The sequence below is a fragment of the Phycodurus eques genome, chromosome 7 (genome assembly GCF_024500275.1).
Source record: "Phycodurus eques isolate BA_2022a chromosome 7, UOR_Pequ_1.1, whole genome shotgun sequence".
Lineage (NCBI taxonomy): Eukaryota > Metazoa > Chordata > Actinopteri > Syngnathiformes > Syngnathidae > Phycodurus > Phycodurus eques.
Genome location: NC_084531.1, coordinates 22,438,794 through 22,461,166, shown reverse-complemented (window position 1 = coordinate 22,461,166; position 22,373 = coordinate 22,438,794). Strand labels below are relative to the sequence as shown.

Here is a 22,373-nt window from a genome sequence, read left to right as displayed (position 1 = left end):
AACATTTTCTTTTTAAATATATATATTTTCAGTATGTTGCAGATAGAGCACCTCTTGGTTTCTCTCACTTCCTTGGAATTAGTTTTTTTCTTTCTTTGGCTCACCTGTGTGTCCGCTTTTAGCTCTTCCCCACTTCCTGTTTCCTTACTTGCATTTTCTTAGTTCCTGTCTTCACTCTTCAGTGCAGCAGGCTCACAGTTTGTGCATCATATTTGTAAAGTGTTTTATGGCAGGACTCTGACAGGTTAATTGCATAATATACAATCTATCCATTAGTGTGTAACTTGGAATATCCTTATCGTCTAGTTGAACGTCTGAATTTCCATTTTTTTATATTAACCATAGCTGGTCAATAGACGACTAGGTAGGTGGCGCCGGGCAGTGATAGATTTTATTAATATGGACCTGTTGACGTTACCAAATGTGGGCATATTTGTTAACTTAAATGAACACCAAATATTTCACAATAAGTGATTCCAAGCCAATCAGGGATGAAAGATACCAGTAATATTATTAATGAAAAAGACAAATAAATGCAGTAAATTAATTGATTAACATTCTATTGATATAATTATAGTTTTAAAGTTGTAATATAGTTAGTATAGTTGTAATATACTACATTCATTCTCTTGGGTTAACATTTTGAGTTACCTTGTTTCAACAAGTGCACTATAAATAGTAAATTGAATATAGAGCAACAGGGATTTTTCATCAATCTAATTAGTCATATACGCCCTCGACCTTAGTGAGGATAAGCGATACGGAAAATGAATAAATGAATATAAAACAGATTCACATTCACAGACTTTACTGTGACTCATGAACACCTCACCTCAGCTTATAACATCTGTGGTTCAAATTTGTACAGGAAAATGTTTCATTGTTTTCTCACTTTGCTCAAATTGTCCATTCCCCCCAAAGAACTTTTTTCAGATTATATTTAAATGCATTGGTCACACAAGACATGGGAGCTTTTCTCTGGTCTGTTACCACTAGGTAGAGAGGTGAACACAGTCGGGAAAACAAAGATTTGAGGGCTACATGGGTCACAAATCCAATGTTGAAGCCGCTTGCTACCGTAACGCTCATGCAAATAACAGTCAGTTCTCAAGAATCTCTACGTTATGAAGGTGTTGACAGTTAAGTAGCCTACCTACAACAAGGATGTGGTGCAGCAGGTCATATACAGCAGCAAATTGTCTGCTCCTGAATAAACATCAGGATACAACCCGCTTGAACAGGCATGGTGTTTAAAGCTCTGCCCGCTGGATGTGTCCTCAAACTCCATTTTACAGTGACCCACTGCAGCTGCCGTTGAGGTCTGACTGACGAGCACTGTGGTATCTGCACAGCTGGGTTGGACACAGGGTGGCTGCAAGCCCTCTAGAGGTGATGCACATGGGGGTGGGGGCCGATCGCAGGTGTGACCCCAGGCTGTCTTCTTGCAACTCCTCCCACAGGTTACCTTAAAAACAGTTGGAATTGACTGAGGTTTCCACTTGGAAAAAATGCTGAATTCAAATATATTTTCGAGGTGACTATATTCTCAATTGTCCATCTGCCGCTGCCGCCACCAAGACAGAACATAGTTCCTAGTTTTATTTGGATCTAATTTGTTTTTCGCTGTGACAAATTAAGTCCTCTCTTGTTCCATTTTGTAACTCTAATTTGATTTTTATGCCTGAGGAAAAACAACCATCAGAGACAGAAAGCTTGACTGACAAGGTGTCAATTACGCTCATGCACTCGCTTGGCACACTCACATTGTCTTTAATTTTACTAATTTCTTGTATTTTATTATGTACAATAAAGTAACAAAGTAATTATTCAATGAGATAAATAAACAGTTTAATTTAATAATTTTGGGGGGATAGGATAAATAAATGCGACAAGTATCACAGGTCCCTTATGATGATGTAAATGCTCAGATGGCCGGATTAAAGAAAGCAGTATGTACATGCACGGGCCACAGTTTGCGCAACCCTGATTCATGTGTTAGTTAGCATAACTGATCTGTACCTCCCCGTGGCAATGCCTACCTTTCAACTGCAGATCAGTCAGGCTGGGGTTGAGTACATCCACATCATAAGTATCTCCCTCCGATTGAGAGTCCTGCAGGCTCCTTAGATCAGCACTGAAGTCGTCCTGGTGGGTGACATGGTAGGACAGTGGCACCTTCCCAGTCGCAATTAGGTTCAAGTTTCCAGGATGGATGTCAGCGGTGTGCCGCTGACTACATGGGGCACGCAAGGCCAATGAGTCGCTGAGATGGGAGTCAGTGAGGGAGAGTAAACAGGACTGCTGTGAGGGTGAAGGAGCGCATGAATGCTGTGGACGTCGACTGGCTCTGCTCGGTGGTTGGCCGCGTGTTGGGCTGAAAGACGTCGGCATGGTGCCGTAAATACTGGCAGGTCTGGTGTACGGTGGCACTGACCTCAGTTTCTTGGGCATCTGACCAAGTAGAAGATCTAGATCGTCTGCAGAAAATAAAGTCAATTTGGTTTTCAGTTCATCTTTCAAAATGTTTCATAGACCTACCTGGTCTTGCCATGCTCCTGCGAACACTGATGGGGTCTTTGCGGCGCCACTTGTGCAGCTCCGCTTGCATTTTCTCTACCTTGGCAGGATTGAGAGCCCACAGGCAACCTTTCCGGGAGGAGTTCCCGTTTTTGCCCTCCAATTTCTCAAAGCTCTTGTTCAGAGAGAGGTTGTGTCGCACAGAGTTCTTCCATCCATCAGGGGCTGTCTAGAAAAAGGTGGTGAACGGGAGACATTGAATGAGCTTCATGGGAGCAGATGAACAAAAGCATTTGGATGCCTGGCCATACGTGTATTCATCCAGACATTCATTTTCTAAACGACATTTCTCTGGAGCCTATACCAGCGGACTTTGAGTGAAACATGGGGAAAAGCCTGGACTCTCTGCCGGCCAATCGCAGTGTACATAGAGACAAACAACCATTTATGTGTTCAATTAAGCTACCAAATGTGTTTTTGAAACATGGGGGAAAGCCGTAGTATTTAGCATAAACCCTCGCACCATACGGGGAGAAAATGCAAACTCCATAATTCTAACCGCGAACCTCAGAACTGTCAGGCAGACAGGATAGTAAATTATCTTCCACACTAAACTCATCAAGTATGCATTTATGGACCTTGGTTTGTGCACAAGGGCACATTTATGCTTTATTAACTGTTTCAATAATAATGGTAATAATCATAATAAGTGTCATGTCTGGTCATGGTTAAAGCAAAGAGTTTCTGTTGAATAAGAACATTTTTGGGAATGATATTCGGTGGTAACCGAACAAAGAACATACAGTACAACAATCTAAAAGACGCAGTCAGATAGCAGAACAGAGGTACCACTACCTGACAGTCTGTAACCTCCTTCAAATTACATCGTCTGCAGAAGATGTAATCCACCTGTGTGCTTCTACCTCCGCTCTTGTAGGTCACCCTATGTTCCTGCCTCTTCTGGAAAAAAGTGTTCACTACAGCCATTTGCATCCTTTTTGCAAAGTCTACCACCATCTGTCCCTCCAAGTTCCTTTCCTGGATGCCGGACTTACCCATCACTTCTTCATCACCCCTATTTCCTTCACCAACATGTCCATTACAATCTGCACCAATCACGACTCTCTCTCGCTGTCTGGGATGCTCAGAACTACTTTGTCTAACTTTTTTTTTTTTTTTCACATCCTCCATGTGGGGCATAGCCACTAATCACATCATACATAACACCCTCAATTTCAAGTTTCAGCCTCATCACTCGATCTGATACTCTTTTCACCTCCAAGACATTCTTAGCCAACTCTTCTTTTAAAATAACCCCGACTCCATTTCTCTTCCCAAAAAAAACATGGTAAAATAATTTAAACCCTGCCCCTAAACTTCTAGCCTTACTGCCTTGCCACCTGGTCTCCTGGAAACACAATATATGAACCTTTCTCCGAATCATCATGTCAACCAACTCCCGAGATTTTCCTGTCATAGTCCCGACATTCAAAGTCCCCACATTCGGTTCTAGGCTCTGTGCTTTCCTCTTCTCTTTCTGCCAAAGAACCCGCTTTCCACCTCTTCTTCTTCTTCAACTTTGACCCACAGTAGCTGAATTTCCAACGGCGCTCTGCAGGTTGACGGTGCCAGTGGCGGACGTTGTTAACCCGGGCCACGACCGATCCGGTATGGAATTTTTTGAGATGAACGCTCATATTTGTTTGGCATATATTTGTTTTAAGCCGGATGCCCTTCCTGACGCAACCCTCTGCATTTATCCGGGCTTGGGACCGGCCTACAGTTTGCACTGGCTTGTGCCCCCCATAGGGCTGCATTAAATTTTATACAATACAATACATTACAAAACAATACAGAAATTAATCTAGCATAACTTTCTTCATGAATACTATGTGATATATATATATATATATATATATATATATATATATATATATATATATATATATATATATCACATTGAGTTCGTTGTCACATTTCTGTGGGGCCAATTATACATTACTCGTGCACTCACTGTAGTAGTCTCGCCACGCTGCACTATTTACATATCTGTTGTTGACCAATACTGGCCACTCATGCCAGAGTAGCATTTGCTCCATTTGCACACTGATTGAGGAGTATCTGCAACATTTGCAAAACCAACATTGTCCCAGATTATCGCGCTACTCGTCACTTTAAACTGCATACACTGCTTGAAGTGTCGGCGCCCTTTGCACAATGGTCATTACACCGGACTATTGCAATATTAGTCATTCGAACTGCTCTTAGTGCTAGAGGACTCTGCATCTTTTGCACAATTGTCAAAAAAAATAAAAAATAATGTACCGGCATTACCAGATAACTATTAACCCTTTATTGCTCAGTGACTCTTTTTTTGTCAATGTCTTTATGTCTCAAAAATGTTCTCTATCAATTGACTGTCTGTTGTCGTACTAGAGCGGCTCCAACTACCAGAGACAAATTCCTTGTGTGTTTTTTGGACATACTTGGCAAATAAAGATGATTCTGATTCTGATATATATATATTTATATATATATATTACTCCAGTATACTATACTTGGAGATGTAGGTGTCAATTGACCTGAAGTGAAATGCAAATAACTATAATTGTTCTAGCTATAGTTATAACCACAGTCTAAGTCCAAGTATTTCAACACATATAGTAATAAAAATCCCAACCATGAAAAAGACACCTGACTCCATGTCATTTAGCTGTCACGTCTTGTGGCCATGGAGCATGTTATTGAAAGTGACAGGCAGCTGTTTGGAATGCCACCATCTAAGTTGCGCACATACTATATTCAAATATTTCAACCTAATATTGCAGGTGCATTTAACACTGAGATCCAAACCTGCAGCAGTGTTTCAAAAAAATTAATAAAAAGAAAGCAATTTAAGCTTGGCCACCATAAATCTTATTATGTACTCTATGATCAGATTAAAATTGTGTGGGTGTTGCACTAAACCCACAACAATCCACTCTGACAACACACAAACATCCCCCTTATTAAAGTATGTCAAAACAACCTTATTAAACCACTTATGCCTGCCTTATACTTTTGCACACAGTCATGACCAAAATGTCCGCGGTGTGTCATACATCATTTTTAAGGTAGAAGTGATTTGTGTCATCAACAACGCAGAGGCTGAAGATAATCTTGAATGATTCCTAACTACTGGCAATACAGGGTCCTGCAAAAGAAAAAAAAACTGCAGCTAATGAAACATGAACATGACTTGTTTTTCAGTGAGTTGTAAATGTTATAAACACACAATAAATGTGTACATTTTCGACTAATCATTCATCTCCTTTTTCTATACCATTTGACCATTTGTCCTCATTAGGATTGTGGGTGAGCTGGAGCCCAACCTAGATGACTTTGGGCAAGAGGTGGGGTACATCCTGGACTGGTCGTCAGCCAATCGCAAGGCCTTGATAGACAAACACTTTCCTTCACCACTATGGACAATTTAGAGTCTTCAGTTAACCTTACATGCATGTTTTGGGACTGTGGAGAAAATCCACGCAAGCACGGCGAGAACATGTAAACTCCACACAGAAAACGCTAAGACTCAGACACGGAACCTTGGAACTGTGAGGCAGATGTGCTAACCACTAGGCTACTGTGCTACCTTGTACTAACCACAGTACTGGTTATCATAAACAGTCATATAAAAACAATAAAACTAGACCCTTACAACTGAAATTATCACACGGGCCACAACATTAAGTACACATTATCTAATAAGATCCAAACCAAGGCCTATTTGCTCCTCTGGTGTGGCTAAATAAGGCAAGCATACAAACAGTACGAGTATGATGCAGAGTTCTACAACCACGATCATCAATAGATTGTTATATCAATATGTTTGACTGTTTCAATCAAAGCTAAGAAGCATTATTATCTTTGTAAAAGCAGAGGTTTTGATACAGCTCTTCTCTTATATTGTAAAAACCTCATTATGTTTGCACACTTTTGTTGTCTGCAAATAGATGCTGACATCTAAATCACTTTAAGCAAAAAGATGGCAGCTCTCCATGACGTACGTGTGGAACTCCATCCAAACCTATTTCCACTTGCGACAGTAAATAGCAAGTGTAGGGTATGCGTGTAACCTGCTGTGCTGTACCTTAAAATAGGGGAAGTTTTCAGTCATGAAGCTGTATATCTCACTGACGGGGAGGCTTCCTGTTTCACTGTTTTTCAGAGCCATGAAGATGAGAATGCTGCAGTGACACAGAAAAAAGCATACTTCTAAATCTACATTACACACACACAATGGAAACAAACCTCAATTTATTAATCAAACATTGGACAGACTAGGGTTGCATGGTGGATTAGTGGTTAGCACGTCTGTCACACAGTTCCAAGGTTTGGGGTTCGAATCATGTTCTCCCTGTGCTTGTGTGTTTTTTTTTTTTTTTGTAACATGCACATTAGGTAAATTGAAGACTAAACCAGGGGTTGGCAACTTTTTCTTTCAGAGAAAGAAAAAAAAGGGAAAAAAAACAGGAGCCACAAGAACCTTTTGACATCTAAAGTGAGGATAACACTGCATATATCGTGTTTCTTTTTTTTCATGACGCCATGTATCACACATCGGCAGCTGGGACGCACATTTTGAGTGACAAAACAATTTATAAAAAAATGATTTGTTTTAATATTAAAATATCCCCATAATCTTCAAATTTAGATTCCATTAAAAAAACAGCAAACTAAAATTAAAACAACTTGGAAAATAAATAACGAGTATTGTTGTGAAAATGGAGCCCTATGGGGGGCACAAGCCAGTGCAAACTGTAGGGCGGTCCCAAGCCCGTATAAATACAGTGAGTTGCGTCAAGAAGGACATTCGGCTTAAAACTTTGCCAAACAAATATGAGCGTTCATCCAAAGAAATCCATACCGGATTGGTCGTGGCCCGGGTTAACAAGGTCCGTCACCGGCGCCGTCAACCTGCAGGGCGCCGGTGGAAATTCAGCTACTGTGGGTCAAAGTCAAAGAAGAAGAGGTGGAAAGCGGGTTCTTCGGCAGAAAGAGAAGAGGAAAGCACAGAGCCTAGAACTGAATGTGTGGACTTTGAATGTTGGGACTATGACACAAAAATCTCGGGTGTTGGTTTACATGATGATTAGGAGAAAGGTTGATATATCGTGTGTCCAGGAGACCAGGTGGAAAGGTAGTAAGGCTAGAAGTTTAGGGGCAGGATTTAAATTAGTTTACCATGGTGTAGATGGGAAGAGAAATGGAGTAGGGGTGATTTTAAAAATAAATAAATAAAATGAGTTAGCTAAGAATGAATGTCTTGTAGGTGAAAAGAGTATCAGATCGAGTGATGAGGCTGAAACTTGAAATTGAGGGTGTTATGTATAATTAGTGGCTATGCCCCACAGGGAGGATGTGACCGAGAGGTGAAAGACAAATTCTGGAAGGAGCTAGATGAAGTAATTCTGAGCATCCCAGACAGAGAGAGAGTTGTGATTGGTGCAGATTGTAATGGACATGTTGGTGAAGGAAATAGGAGTGATGAAGAAGTGATGGTTAAGTACAGCATCCAGGAAAGGAACTTGGAGGGACAGATGGTGGTAAACTTTACGAAAAGGATGCAAATGGCTGTAGTGAACACTTTTTTCCAGAAGAGGCAGGAACATAGGGTGACCTACAAGAGCGGAGGTAGAAGCACACAGGTGGATTACATCTTGTGCAGACGATGTAATTTGAATGAGGTTACTGACTGTAAGGTAGTGTTAGGGGAGAGTGTGCCAAGACAGCATAGGATGGTGGTGTGTAAGATGACTCTGGTGGTGTGGAGGAAGATTAGGAAGACCAAGGCAGAGCAGAGAACCATGTGGTGGAAGCTGAGACAGGATGAGTGTTGTGCAGCTTTTCGGGAAGAGGTGAGACAGGCTCTCGGTGGACAGGACCACTACAGGCAAGGTGATCAGAGAGGCAGGCAGGAGAGTACTTGGTGTATCTTCTGGCATGAAAGGAGAGAAGGAGACTTGATGGTGGAACCTCACATTACAGGAAAAAGGTTAGCTAAGAAAAAGTGAGAGGACTGAGGAGAGGCGAAAGGAATACATTGAGATGCGACATAGGGCAAAGGTAGAGGTGGCAAAGGCCAAACAAGAGGCACATGTATGCCAGGTTGGACACTAAAGAAGGAGAAAATTATCTATACAAGTTGGCCAGACAGAGGGATTGAGATGGGAAGGATGTGCAGCAGGTTAGGGTGATTAAGGATAGAGATGGAAATATGTTGACTTGTGCCAGTAGTGTACTAGATAGATGGAAAGAATACTTCGAGGAGTTGAGAGAGTAAGAAGAGGTGGACCAGGAAGTGGCAATGATTAGTAAGGGGGGAGTTAGAAAGGCATTAACGAGGATGAAAAATGGAAAGGCAGTTGGTTCTGATGACATTCCTGTGGAGCTATGGAAGCATCTAGGAGAGGTGGCTGTGGAGTTTTTGACCAGGTTGTTCAATAGAATTCTAGTGTGTGAGAAGATGCCTGAGGAATGCAGGAAAAGTGTGCTGGTGCCCGTTTTTAAGAACAAGGGTGATGAGCAGAGCTGTGGGAACTATAGAGGAATAAAGTTGGTGAGCCACACAATGAAGTTATGGGTAATAGTCGTGGAGGCTAGACTCAGGACAGAAGTGAGTATTTGCAAGTAACGGTATGGTTTCATGCCGAGAAAGAGTACCACAGATGCATTATTTGCCTTGAGGATGTTAATGGAAAAGTACAGAGAAAGTCAGAAAAAGAAAGTCAGAAAAAAAAAAAGTCACTCACACGCGAGCACACGGGGCTCTCTATCCATCAAAGGATAAGGAGACACACGCTCTTCTCTCTCGCAATGACGGGGACATGCTGACAGGAGGAATTAATTAGGCTACTTGGATGGCTTTTCTATTTTTGGGATTTTCCTCCTTAATTGGGTAAGACTAAAATAATATTATAATAAGGTAATTACAAGGATCGACATTGCGTGAATAGGGAGAAGGGCTAATCAGCTGTTCAGAGATTCTTATTTTCCAAAATACCTTATTATTAAATTAGACTTAAGGCTCGGAAGGACTTGATCACCCCTTAAAGCTCACTCAAAAGGTTATACTTGTTTTATGATTTTATATTTTTAACTATTTCAATTTCTTTTTATTTTTGTTATTATCATCATTATTTACTATATTACATACCCTTGCTGTCATATTATTCTTATGATATCTTTTAATAATCACTATATTAAAAACCTTGATTTAATTATTTTCTATTTTTGTCATTCTTATAATATGAGTTGTCACATATATAACACTCAACCTCTTATAAGTGAATGAACGTCGACGATTCTGATATCACTGGGTCGTAATACAATCCCAAAGGTAACACATCGACATCCCTTCGGCTTAATACAAAAACAAATCCGTACGGTCCTAACAAGGATTGTTAAATTTACTAGGTCAATGATAAGTGCAAACGATTCATAGAGATGGAGCTGCTGTAAAAATGGAGCGTTCACATTATTGTCCTTTTATTCGGTACGGTTACTCATCAAGGGATGATAAGTGAGAGCAGACCGGATTGGCTCCGTAAAACTAAAGGCAGTTAGCACACCTAGGCGAATTCATCTCGACACCGGCTTAAAAATGCTCCCGCTATACAACGGGGGCTATTGACCCTTTAAATGGAGAGTCGGTCAGGACATTTCTCCCGATTAGTCCTGCGGATAAGCGGAATTTGACAATGTGCATGAATGAGAGGGGTGGTGGGGGAAGAGTGAGGCTACAGGGAGATGAGATAGCAAGGGCGGATGACTATAAATACTTGGGGTCAACCGTCCAGAGAAATGGTGAGTGTGGTCAGCAGCAGCACCGCTGATTGAGGTTGCTGTGACTCGCTTAGCAAGTTCATGTTAGCTTTGTTATTGTTTTCTTTTATTCAGTTGAATGGATTCAATTAAGATTTAGCCAAAATAATTTAAAAAATCTTCTGAAAGAAGGCCATGTTACAGCCTATCAAAGACTTACATTTTTTGTTCCTTCTAATATAAAACCAAAATAGTTGTTGATATTGTAAAAAAATTACAAACGTTCAATGCGAAGTGAGGCCTTTGAATAATATTATCATTTTGTAATCTGCTGTACTGGCATTGTTATCTCATTAACGGCCGCCAGTCTATTCAAGTTAATCTAGCAGTTATTTTGGTGATATTGAAGTCATTTAAAAGGTGTGTAGAAGTTATGTAACTAATTAGCTACTAACTAATTTGTAGAAGTTATGTAACTAATTAGTCAAAATGGCCGTGACTAGGATTATATTATTAAATATGTGAGGTAATGAAAAGCATCTGCCTCACAGTTCTGGAGACCGGGGTTCAAATCAGGGTGTACCCCGCCTCTCGCCCAAATCAGGGTGTACCCCGCCTCTCGCCCGAAGATAGCTGGGATAGGCGCCAGCAGCCCACGACCCTAGTGAAGATAAGCGGTGAAGAACATGGATGGATGGAGGAAAAGCAACTGTCACCTGTATGAGTAAATGGGCTTGGGGAAGAGCGGCTGTGAGTTGTTCCTCTGATTAATTTGAGAGGAGAGACTCTGAAAATAATAATTTGGCTCGTTGGAATGCTCCTCAGTAGTGTACGGCCTTGTTGTGACCTGCGGAGAACATCCAGGATCAATATGATCATCTCATATCTTCAATCACATTACCTTGCAACACATTTACAGCGATTGTTTATGCTGTTAATCATTGCACTTACTGTACCTCTTGTGGAGGGCTGGCTGATGTGGAGCATAGATAATGTTGAGAATGGGAACAAAAAGTCTCATCTGACACAGCCGGTAGGTTGGAGTAGGAACACTGCAGAGATCATCAAACCACAATGTTGCAACAAATACAACACAATGCTATCCATTCTCCTGCTGCATATGCAGGATACAAATGTGGACACAAATGGCAATACCCTTAAAGACGGGGAAAAAAACACCAGTGTCACTAAAATAACTTCAAACTGACTGACTAAAATGAATTCAAATTAACAAACGAAACTCCGGCATTGCTTCTTTTTTTATAAATTCAGCTCCTTTCATAGATATTCTATGGGCTTTAGATTTATGGGATCCGAATTCAGTCGAACTGCTGGTTATGAATTTAAAAGGGACATATATATGGACAAAGTGGATACAAAACTGGGTCAAACAGAAGTAGCTGTCAGAGGGGACTTTTCTGGACACTCATATGACAAAACCAAGGTGATTTTGAAATGAAATTGACACTTTTATACTAAGTCCATGTTGTATGTCACTCTATGAAGGTCTAAATAACCAAAATACCGGTACCATTCTGTGACTCCCATTTGCGAACCGAAATATTTCCAAACTGAGGTCATGTTTCCCATAGAAATGAATTGACATTCATTTAATAATTCATTCATTCCAGTACCACAAAGAAGTAATATTGACCTTATTTTTATCTGTGTATGGTTAAAAAGAAATACTCTATAATATAGAAATAAGTGAAAATACACTTTATCATGAAGAAATAAAACACGGCGTGTTGGCTAGCAAGTCACTGTGCAACATCAATGCAATGTTGCGCATTGTGGGCTAACGAATATCAACGGTCAACGTAAATAAAGCTGTGTTCGCACACAGAGAAAAGACGGCACGTTAAAATGCAGGAAAAGGAAGGGGATTTAAGGACAGACCTTCACCTCTGGCGGTGCGGGTAACACTCGCATGCTGGGATGGTTGCTTCCTTCTTGAGCCTGCTAGCTAACAGTCGCTATCTAGTGGAGAGAAAATCATGGATGTGGACGACTTTTTTCCCAACCCCAGCTGCATCCACCAAGGGTCAAGTGTTTTTTTTTGTTTGTTTTTTTACTTGCCTTTTGTTTGTCCACATCTATGTTAGCCATCTTTGGGTGTGGAGAAAAGCGCTATACAACTGCAAACACGAACACCATCTTCATGGTTTTTTTTTTTTTTTTTTTTTTTTTTTTTTTTTCAATAGGCAACTTATAAAGCTACGCTATCACTAGCAGCTTTCCTTCACTTAAGAGCCATTCTGAGGGCCAATTAAGGGCAAAATAACAAAGATACAGTACTCTTCCTTCCGCTTGTCCATTTCAAGACTGCTCGCAAATAAAAAATTGTGCGTTAAACCAAGGTAGTTTGTCTTTTTAAAATGTTGTTTTGTTCATAAACCAAGTCATTCAACTTTAGTCCAATGCTTTGTTCTTAAACACAGGGTATTTTTAGTGGTGTGTTGTTTTTTTTTTTAGTCTTTATCCTGTTGGAGGCCTAATGACCTGCGGCTTTCTGACACTGGGAAGCACATTTCACTCCAATGTCTTGACAGGCTTGAAAGTTCAACGTATCTTGCACAGAGACAAGAAACCCTGTATTGGAGGCAGCCCCAGGACATAACCGAGCCTCCTCCATGTTTCCTTGTATGCGTCAGTTTTATGTTTGTAAGCATAGAGCTGGTGTGACTTGCCAAAACCCTCCGGTTATGTCTCATCTTTCGCATGGACATAGTCCTAGAGGCTTAGTGGCTCATCAATAAGCATCAATTTTGGCGAATTTTAATCTTGTCAGTTTCAAGTTATTTCAATGGCTGTTATGGGGTGTTCATCCATTTTCAAAACCGCTTGTACTCATTAGGGTCACGAGTGAGCTGGAGCCTATTCCAGCTGACTTGGCACTTGGCCCCCAGCCAATCACAGCTATTGTGGAACAACCAACAATTTTGTCTATGTCTAAGGAATATACTGATCTAAACAGCCCCAATAAACGGCAAATAAACTATTATACAAAATGTGGCAGTTCTATTCACCTGATCATTGTAGTCATATTGTTCCCATAGTGTTTGCGACTCGCTGCTTGAGCCGAATGTCAGGCAGCACATTTGAGGGTTGCAGACCTCCTGCAGGCTGCTGAAAGGAGACGAGCCGCGCTGGAGACAAACTGCATTTGTCACCGCACCCTCACTGAGCTGTCGCAGGTACGGGTGGAAACGAGACGTGTCGACTGGGCCTTGTCGTCCAGTCCCATCCGCGCTGTGCCTTCTACTCACATGCGCATGCCTTGACGTGAGGTTGGGTCTGGCTTGATGGGTGAAGCAGACATCACCGCCATCAGTTTTCTGTGGAGAAACATGTTAATCAAAAATAGAACATGCACACCAAAAGTCAGAAATTGCTTAGAATTGCTGTCTTCAAATTGCATGGCTATGATTTTTAATGTTGTCATTTCCAACTTTGTGAGGGGCAAGATGGCTAAGATCAGAGCAATCTGATTGGATGCTTGATCAGTGCTATTTCCTTCAATGTTGCCATGACTTCATTACTTCTCCCGTTCTGAGCCCGACACCAAAAAGTCAAAGTTGACTTATACTCCACAAAAGGATAAAAACAATGACATTACATCTATAATAAAATCTATATTTAGAGAAGCAGAAAGAGGGGAACTAAACCCAAAAATTTTTAAAGCTAAATTGTATGTGTTAGCAGTAGCACTTGTCAAAACATGGTACTATGAATAATATTAAGTTCATGGAATAAATATTAAACGAAATAATTCATCGACCTATGGGGGCCGCCATATTCGGCAAAATCGTCATCAGAGGCAGACCAGAAGTGACCTCATAAGCGCAGTTGAACTTGTGCCTTGCCAGCTGCTATTGAATTGTGACAACTGACAGATTTCAAGAGTAATGGATTGAATCATTGGAAAACATGCAGCGGTCGTCAGAGGAAGTGTACCAAAGACTAAAAAGATTGTATATCAATTTGACTGTGAAAGAGACCCACAAAAAGAAATACAGATTGGGTCACAACTCTCCAAGTACATAGTTGATGACGTTTATGATCATGGTTTATTATGCAACTTTGTACATGTCATGAAATCGAACACGTAGCTTTTCATTGCTGGATATTTTCGAATTGGTGAACACACCAACGACACATTCTCACAAATTTGCAGTCTCGCGCGAGTAAAAAGACCTAATGATGGCAGCTCCCATAAGTGAGTTAGTGCGATGTTTTAAATGTATTTTTTTTCCCTATATATACTTCACACACTTAAGTAAATACAATCTTATGAAGAAGATTATCCACATTTAAAATATAACAGTTTTGACGTTGGATTTTAGTTCCCCTTTTAATGTGGATGCTTGACTCCCTCAGCGTTCATATCATTAAACCTTTGTAAATTGCATAAACATGTGTGTGCATGCACGTGTGTCTAACTGCCTTATTGTGGTGTATGGATGTAATGTAAATTGCCTGAGCACCAATACAACAGTTTAAATATGTTTTCTAAACACCTATTGAAGTTAATATCTCATTTAAAGAACAAAGTGAAAGTGGACGTACACTATATTTGTGAAATATGTATTTAATTAAAATCTTGATCTAATGTAGTATACATTTGATCAAGTTTACTTAATCTGAAATCTGAAAATTGCAACAAGATATAGCTACACAATGTAACCAACAAATATGATACTGATTATTTGTTTATTGCATGCACATTAGTTTGGTTGGCCAGACACAAGTACGATTGCCCTAAGGGGGCAAAATATAAGGTGTTTTGCAATTATAAGTGGCGATGAGTCAAAATAGGTTGTCATGGCTAAAATAAGTCATGTTTAATGTTGAGAACTAAATTTAGTCAATTCAACGACAACTACTTGTATCTTCCTCTTTATCCTCATTACCTGTGATTCTGCCACTTGCTGGCAGGAGGTCCCAAGGGTCTCGTGTGAAGTGTGAGGCTTGGCCCGGGTGGTTAAGGGTTGAGACTCGTCCTTACTGGGTGAAAACGTTGGACAGTCCGACATTCTGCACCAAGCCGTGCTTCTGGAGACACATTAAAAAGGAACATTTTATGTAAATTTTTTGTTTTAATGTAAAAATGGGCAGCACGGTGGACGACTGGTTAGAGCGTCTGCCTCACGGTTCTGAGGACCGGGGTTCACTCCCCGGCCCCGCCTGTGTGGAGTTTGCACGGTTCTCCTCGTGCCTGCGTGGGTTTTCTCCGGGCACTCCGGTTTCCTCCCACATCCCAAAAACATGCATGGTAGGTTAATTGACAACTCTAAATTGCCCGTGGGTGTGAATGTGGGTGCGAATGGTTGTTTGTTTGTATGTGCCCTGCGATTGGCTGGGAACCAGTTCAGGGTGTACCCTGCCTCCTCCTAACAGATGTGTTATCTGATCCCATCAGAGAATGGAGACATGTGGCCAGTCAAGGTAACCTAATCTATTTTGCATAAAGAAAGCCCATTAAAAGTGCCAACAAATCGTGGCTTTTTGGTCACGCAACGCCAAATCTCACTGAGGCAAACAAGTGAAAACAGAGGAACAGCAATCCAAGTGCTTTGTCCACATGAAAGGATGCAAAAGGGTGAAGGTGGAAGTGGAGAGATTGCATTTTGTGTTGCCAACTAGCAACAAACACTCCTCTGCTTGAGAGACTGAATCAGCCTGAAGGCATGCACTTAGGCATCAGAGTTCAAGAGATGCCTTACAGCCTGAAAAGAAAAACTGAAACCATACAGTTTTCGATTGAAATGTATTACATATTATTCATATTTTTATATACATATTATAATTCCTTGTTGAAAACTACAAATTGAGACATTCCTTGCAATGTATCAAATAAGATAAACATGTTTTTGACAGCCACCACATACAGTCTTGAGACTGTATCATCATAATCAACACAGTTGGATGGATCAAACTGAAATATCAAATATGCATTGTATAGACAGGTCAGTTACACGAGGTATAATGGAAGAATTAAGTGCTGTTTTCCCTGGATGAGATAAAAGCCATTTTTGAAGAAGATCAATCTTGTCCATTCATTGTGTACAGACTCTACTGAGTTTTGTTGAACATGTTCAGACTGAGCCAATGAATGGTTCAAATTTGCTGATATGGGGGGGATGGGGGGGACAATCTTAGAATAGGCTAAATAGATTTATAGCATTTTGGAAACAAGTGGGTCGCACCTTTGCCTTACAGTTCTGAGGTTGAGGGTTTGAATCTCGCCTCTGGCCTTCCTCTGTGTGGAGTTTGCATGTTCTCACCATGATTGTATGCAATGAAAAATAAAGTGATTTGAAATCACTTGATTCGAACATGTACACTAGTTGCACATGATTAAAATGTTTTAAACTAACACGGATGGATGGATGGATGGATGGATGGATGGAGAAGACCTCTATAGTTGAAAATGAAAGTTCATCGCCATTTTGCAGCTACAGCAGCTTTCACTCTAGGGAAAACTTTCTAAAAGGTGTTGGAGTATGACTGTGAGAATTGGTGGAACATTAAATGTTTATAAGCTGTTTTTTTTTGTTTTTTTTAAATGTTTTTAATCATGTAAAGCACATTGAGTTACCTTGTGTATAAAATGTGCTATACAAATAAATTAGCTTTGCTTTAAAAGACATCTTCCAATAACTATAGATTGGACGGCACAATACATTTGGACTCAAATAATTCAAGTCAATTAAATTTAAGTCTTAAAGTCTTTGATATTCTCAGGTCAAAACACACAAAAGTTCTTATATTACAGTTCACTTAACATCCACTAGTATCACCCTGGTTGAAAATACTTTGGTTTGGAGCGAGCCATTGTTTACCGCCCCCCTCGTTTCCTAACATACTACATTATGATTGGGGGCAGAGCGAAAGTTGTATTTGCTATTGTAACTAAGGAAAAATCCCTCATAAAAGTTTGTAAATTTAATTTCCACATTCATCAGAAAATTATATGATATCTTCTTGGCCCTTTATAGGCACCCATTCAAGTACATTTAAAAAAATATATTTTTTTAAATAAATGTATTAATTTTTTGTGTGTGCTTCAAGCGAAGTGAGACAATCGAGACTAAATGGTGTCTCTTATTTAGTCACTTTAATATAAGAAGGCCACTGCTGAAGCGCTTTACTGTATATGGCAAGGAACCATATTTGGTAACTTCATCTTGGACGCTATGAGTCTCACTTTAGGACAGCGGAACCATGAGATTCATCCCAATGAAATAAAGGTAGTGAAAATGTCATTATTCATTAAATTATAATGAAAGACATGTCTATTGATCGATCCAATGATTAAGTACAAGTACAATTAAAACATTTAGTTGGAATAAAGTGTGTTATTATTGTTATTTGTTTAGAACAAAATGTGTAAAAAAAAAAAAAGAAAGTGTTTCAATGAGCGAAGTGCAGTACAGAAGTTGACAAACAATTTTGACATAATCCTGAATGTGCTAAAAAGATTGCAGGAGGACAATTAAGACTGGAGACTCACCGTCAAGTTAAAATCAGTGATAATGTCGTCTTTGTGGCTTTACCTCTTCGAAATCCCTCTTAGACCCGGACACATCGTGGATCCATTTCTGATAGATGTGCTCTTCAGTGCGCAAATTGTCAAAATGTGCATTCAAACTGTTGATGGGCCAGTTTTGGATTTGACTGCACCTAATATCATCGTCACAGTGTGTGTGTGTGTGTGTGTGTGTGTGCGTGGCACTGGTCCAACTAAAGACTGGAATGAGATAGAGAATAAGCAAGAAGACAACCTGCTGCAACAGGTTTTGATGGATGTATTCGTGCACACGTTGGCAGCCATCTCATCCTCCTTCTATCATTGTGTGACTGGGACATAAGATACACTGAACATGAGATTACACACAGCCAGTGGCAAAGAGCACCAGGCGCTGTGCCCTGCTTTCACAATTCCCGCACAAATGACAACAAAACAAATGTAGGAAAACCAGCCAGTTAATGAATGAACCCTACATTCAACAGTCAGTTGCTGCACATCTTGTAATATGTTCCTTTTTGCTTGACACTTCAGACAATGGCACCTCACAGGTCGAACACAAGCCAATTTGAAACTTTTTCAAATTGGCATCATAAAACCCTTGTTAACCATAAAGGCAATGTTTTAATTAGATGTTTCTAAATAAGTTAACCACTCCATAATCAAACCTTAACTACAAACTACTCACTGTTGCATGACAGGTGAAGGAGGTGTCAAGTTTAAGGAAGTGGAAAGGCAGGTGAATAGACAAAATTACACTTTTAACATTCCACACAACTGTCATACAAGCATGAAAGGTTAACTGCTGTATAATGAAAGGTCAAGAATGTGACATGGTGGAAAATATGCAGAAGGAGATTGTCATGTTTGCCTGTGTGTTGAGTCTAATCACCCATCTGCCCACTATCCACACCACTTACCTTGCTCAAGGCCGCAAGGAGCTGGCATCTAAACCAGCTGACAGTTACGTGAATCTCATTGCATTAGGATTAAATACTTTAAAGTTTTATTTACGTCAACGTATTGTCACTAGCCATATTATTGGACAAACGTGCATTTGGTACCTGGGCCTTCAGTAGGGGCTTAATCGACATCTTAATACCATCACTCTCGCAATTATAGAAACCGTGTATACTATACAAATGCAATATGACAGCGCACAACTGTACATCATCTGGCGCATGTCAGAATCCATTTGTATTTAATAAGATGACAAGACATACAAAATTGAATTAAATAAAGCCTTGGGATGCTGATTATTAAATGTATTCATGTGTGGAGATTGCTGGAGACGTGTTTTGCCAGTCAAAGTTGCCTGTAACAAGTTTTGCTCTGACCAACAAATCAGAGGACGGAAAATGGCCGAGGTCAGAGATGTCAACGCCCGTGACCTACAGTATGAGGATGTCCACAATTTTAAATGCAATAATTAGTGCACTATAAGAGGCACATGGACAAAGAGTATGTTTTTGTTTTTTTTAAATAAATAAATAAATAAAATTTTAAAAACAGCATACAGCAGTGGTTCTCAAAGGGTGGTATTGTGCGGGCTCCATATCCAAATTAAAGGTTCAAACTGCATGTTACCGCAGTTTCAACTTTTTAAATATTTAGTTTTTTTAAATACAGTTTAGTACTTTTGTTAAGTACAATTCAGTTGTATTTAACTTTTAAGTAGAATACATTTGTATTTAATCATTTAGGAAGGTTTTTTTCAAACATTTATTTAGGTACAATTTTATTCAACTTTATGTGCAATACATTTGATTTGAACCAGTAAGTACACGTTTTTTTCCCTCTCTATTTAAGCACTGTGTTAATGTTCCAACTGTGCATAATATTAAATTAAATTTTTAGGAATAAAACCTGCGCCTCATTTTTGATGAACACTTGGGCCGACAATGCTACTGTATTTTAATGTTGGTCAATATGGTGGTACTTAGAACTAACTTACGTACTTCTTTTTGAGGCGGTATTGGGGTAAAATGTTTGAAAAGCACTGGGCTAGAGGCTTTTAAATACAAAGAGGTCATAACCAGTTATTTCACAGAATATCATCATTGTACACTGCATTTGGCGGGCGGGGGGAAAAGCCAATCTGAATTTGTGGTTAAAACGTCAAAGGGACGTGATTGGGCCAGCCAAGTACTATGACGCAATGGTGCTGTAAACCGTCATTGTCCTTGTCATGATTCACGTCATTGTTAAAACATGGCAGCTCCCTATCAACGATTTACCTCGAACCCATAGCAGCGTTGTAATTTTAAAATGCTGTTTTATTAAAGTTAAACAACTGATTCCGTAAATAGTTGTAATCATGTGAATGTATGTCTATTTCTGCAGCGTTTAGTGCGTCTTAACTTTTTTTTTTTTTTTCTTATTGCACCATGAATCAGACTCGTATCGCTGTCATTTATTACCAATCTGATCAAGGTAGACAAGGTGAGGTAGAACGCTGCGTACTGTAAACTCCCTCGTCAAAATTAAATTCTAGAGATTTCGACAGAGTTGGAAAACAGATAAATATAATCACCAATGATAATTTTTTTTTAATGGATCTAAAATAACATTGAAGGAGAGTTTATTCTCAGTAATGGGTGCTGGACTGTCAAAAACCGCCCTCTGAAAAAGTGGGGAGGGACAGTCCCCCCCCCCCCCCCCGTAAATTCCGCCGATGCTCTGTTAGAATTTGGATGTTCCACCGCACTCCTAATGCGCCACACAAACAGTCAACTTTGAACATATGTCTTCAGTGAGAGGGCGAGGCAGTGACAGAGGATTTATTACAAGCTGAATAAACTTGTTAGAGAGGGAAGCCTTCTGCCGGGGGCTCTTTTCTGCCAAAGTTCTTTATAGGGCGTAATATAGGAATGTGACTGCGTCTTATTGTTTTCACAGATATTGGACATCATTCCTCTGCACTGTTTGCCAAATATAATTTCATTTGCGTATGTTTGTTTTTTGTTAGTCTTTTTTTTTAGGTTAGTTTAAGTCGTAAATCATAACGATGGGAAAATTGCACACACAAATCTGAAAAATGAAATTGCAGCAAAAGCTGGTCCTACAAGGTAAATGATTCATGAGAGTCTTTTCCACACGGCACTTTTCAGTCATAAAATTCTGGGATATATATATACATTTAGACATTTACATTTAGAATTACAACACCACAAAATCTGAAATACTTCCAAGGGATATGAATGCTTTTGTAAGACACTCTATACACGTACTGCTCAGTCATTGTTCGAGACAATGTTTATTTTTGTGGTTGTAGTTTGCAGTGATGTAAGTTGTAGAACTGCTCTGCATCATACCGAGGTGTTTCTCTCATATTTTACCACTTAAATAATAAAACCAAATCATTATGAACAGCTTTCAATATGATTTAGAGCAGTACAGTTCTACACCACTGCAAAATGCAATGACAACAACAAATATATTGTTAAATGAATTATGAACAGCTTTCAATATGATTTAGAGCAGTACAGTTCTACACCACTGCAAAATGCAATGACAACAACAAATATATTGTTAAATGAATCCCTCTCGACCAGAACAACTCTCACGATCTCCCGTATTGGCTCTTATTCAGGCGTGCAGGTGTTGCTGCCGGTGGGTGTCCCCTTGATGAAAGGGCATGAATGAGCATGTTTGTCATTTGTTCAATTCTTTATTTGCATTAGTTTATAATGACTTGTAATGTTGTAACCCGGAGGACTAAAGGTAGATCTAGCAATTAAACTCCATATTTTATGTTATCATCAATATTTATGGGAGTATTTTGAAACTATTCACAGACCCCAAGGCTAAAGTGAATAGTTGACATTTTGGTTCAGGGAGCATTGATATGAATTTAGCAATTACTTTTCTTTCCTCAAGGGTATACTGTATATGCCCATAAGGATTAAAACACATAGCTGTCTCCTCAAATGTCATTCTCACAACTGCCATGTCAATATTGGGGCAAAAGGGTTCAAAATGACTAAATACTGTATAGTAAATAAGTCCCCCTATGCCAGCTAGAATGATGAATGAGGCAACAGATCAAATCACACAAGCTGATAAAAACATTCACAATGTGTTGGGGCAAAGCGCAAAATGACAAGTTGTCTTACCTCTCGTAACAAACGTCCATCGCCACTTCATTGATGTCGAATGATGTCCGTCAGGGTTCACCAGAAGACGAATGAGCGCAAACTTAGGCAAAATAACCATTTTGAACATCCCTCCTGCATTTGGCAGCCATGTGGCTCATTGCCAAAGAGCTCAATGAAATGATTCTAATCAGTTTTCCATACCCGAATTCCCCTTCAATCAGTTTGCTTTACTCCCATATTGACCGCTTTGAAGGGATTTGCCTTCTGCCCTCGTTCAAGACCCCGTCCTCCTCATCCAGATGATTGGAGCTCAGTAGATTTTAACCTGTAAGTCCTTCTCTTATACATTTTTATTGTCTTGGAAGCTCAACAATACTCACTTGCACACACACAAAAATTTTTTACAATCAAGTTTAAAGTAA

At 39.8% G+C, this 22,373-nt stretch overlaps 1 protein-coding gene across 6 annotated transcripts; it reads right to left on the bottom strand.

The window, feature by feature from the left end:
* Nucleotides 1-729: 729 nt before the first annotated feature.
* foxn1 (forkhead box N1) lies at nucleotides 730-22,227 on the bottom strand. Of its 6 annotated transcripts, XM_061681376.1 has the most exons (10): nucleotides 17,883-17,944; nucleotides 15,237-15,378; nucleotides 13,353-13,661; nucleotides 11,280-11,375; nucleotides 11,040-11,170; nucleotides 6,650-6,746; nucleotides 2,539-2,746; nucleotides 2,435-2,477; nucleotides 2,040-2,263; nucleotides 730-1,465 (listed from the first exon to the last, which is right to left on the bottom strand). In XM_061681376.1, exons 1-10 carry the CDS (start codon nucleotides 17,912-17,914, stop codon nucleotides 1,290-1,292), a joined length of 1,458 nt encoding a protein of 485 aa, XP_061537360.1. In that variant the 5' UTR covers nucleotides 17,915-17,944; the 3' UTR covers nucleotides 730-1,289. The 6 variants fall into 6 exon arrangements, with proteins under 6 accessions (XP_061537360.1, XP_061537358.1, XP_061537359.1 ...); XM_061681374.1 differs by lacking the exon at nucleotides 17,883-17,944 and adding an exon at nucleotides 21,970-22,227 and having other exon boundaries at nucleotides 2,040-2,477; XM_061681375.1 differs by having other exon boundaries at nucleotides 2,040-2,477; nucleotides 17,840-17,952.
* Between the last annotated feature and the right edge of the window lie 146 nt (nucleotides 22,228-22,373).

Excerpts from the sequence above, each read along its gene's own strand:
- foxn1 (XM_061681373.1), bottom strand. The coding sequence starts at position 17,914 with ATGTGTCCGGGTCTAAGAGGGATTTCGAAGAG. Across the intron at positions 11,171-11,279 it reads CAGCCAGCCCTCCACAAGAG|GTCACAACAAGGCCGTACAC; the intron begins GTACAGTAAGTG and ends TGTTCTCCGCAG. Across the intron at positions 1,466-2,039 it reads GACTGATCTGCAGTTGAAAG|GTAACCTGTGGGAGGAGTTG; the intron begins GTAGGCATTGCC and ends ACTGTTTTTAAG.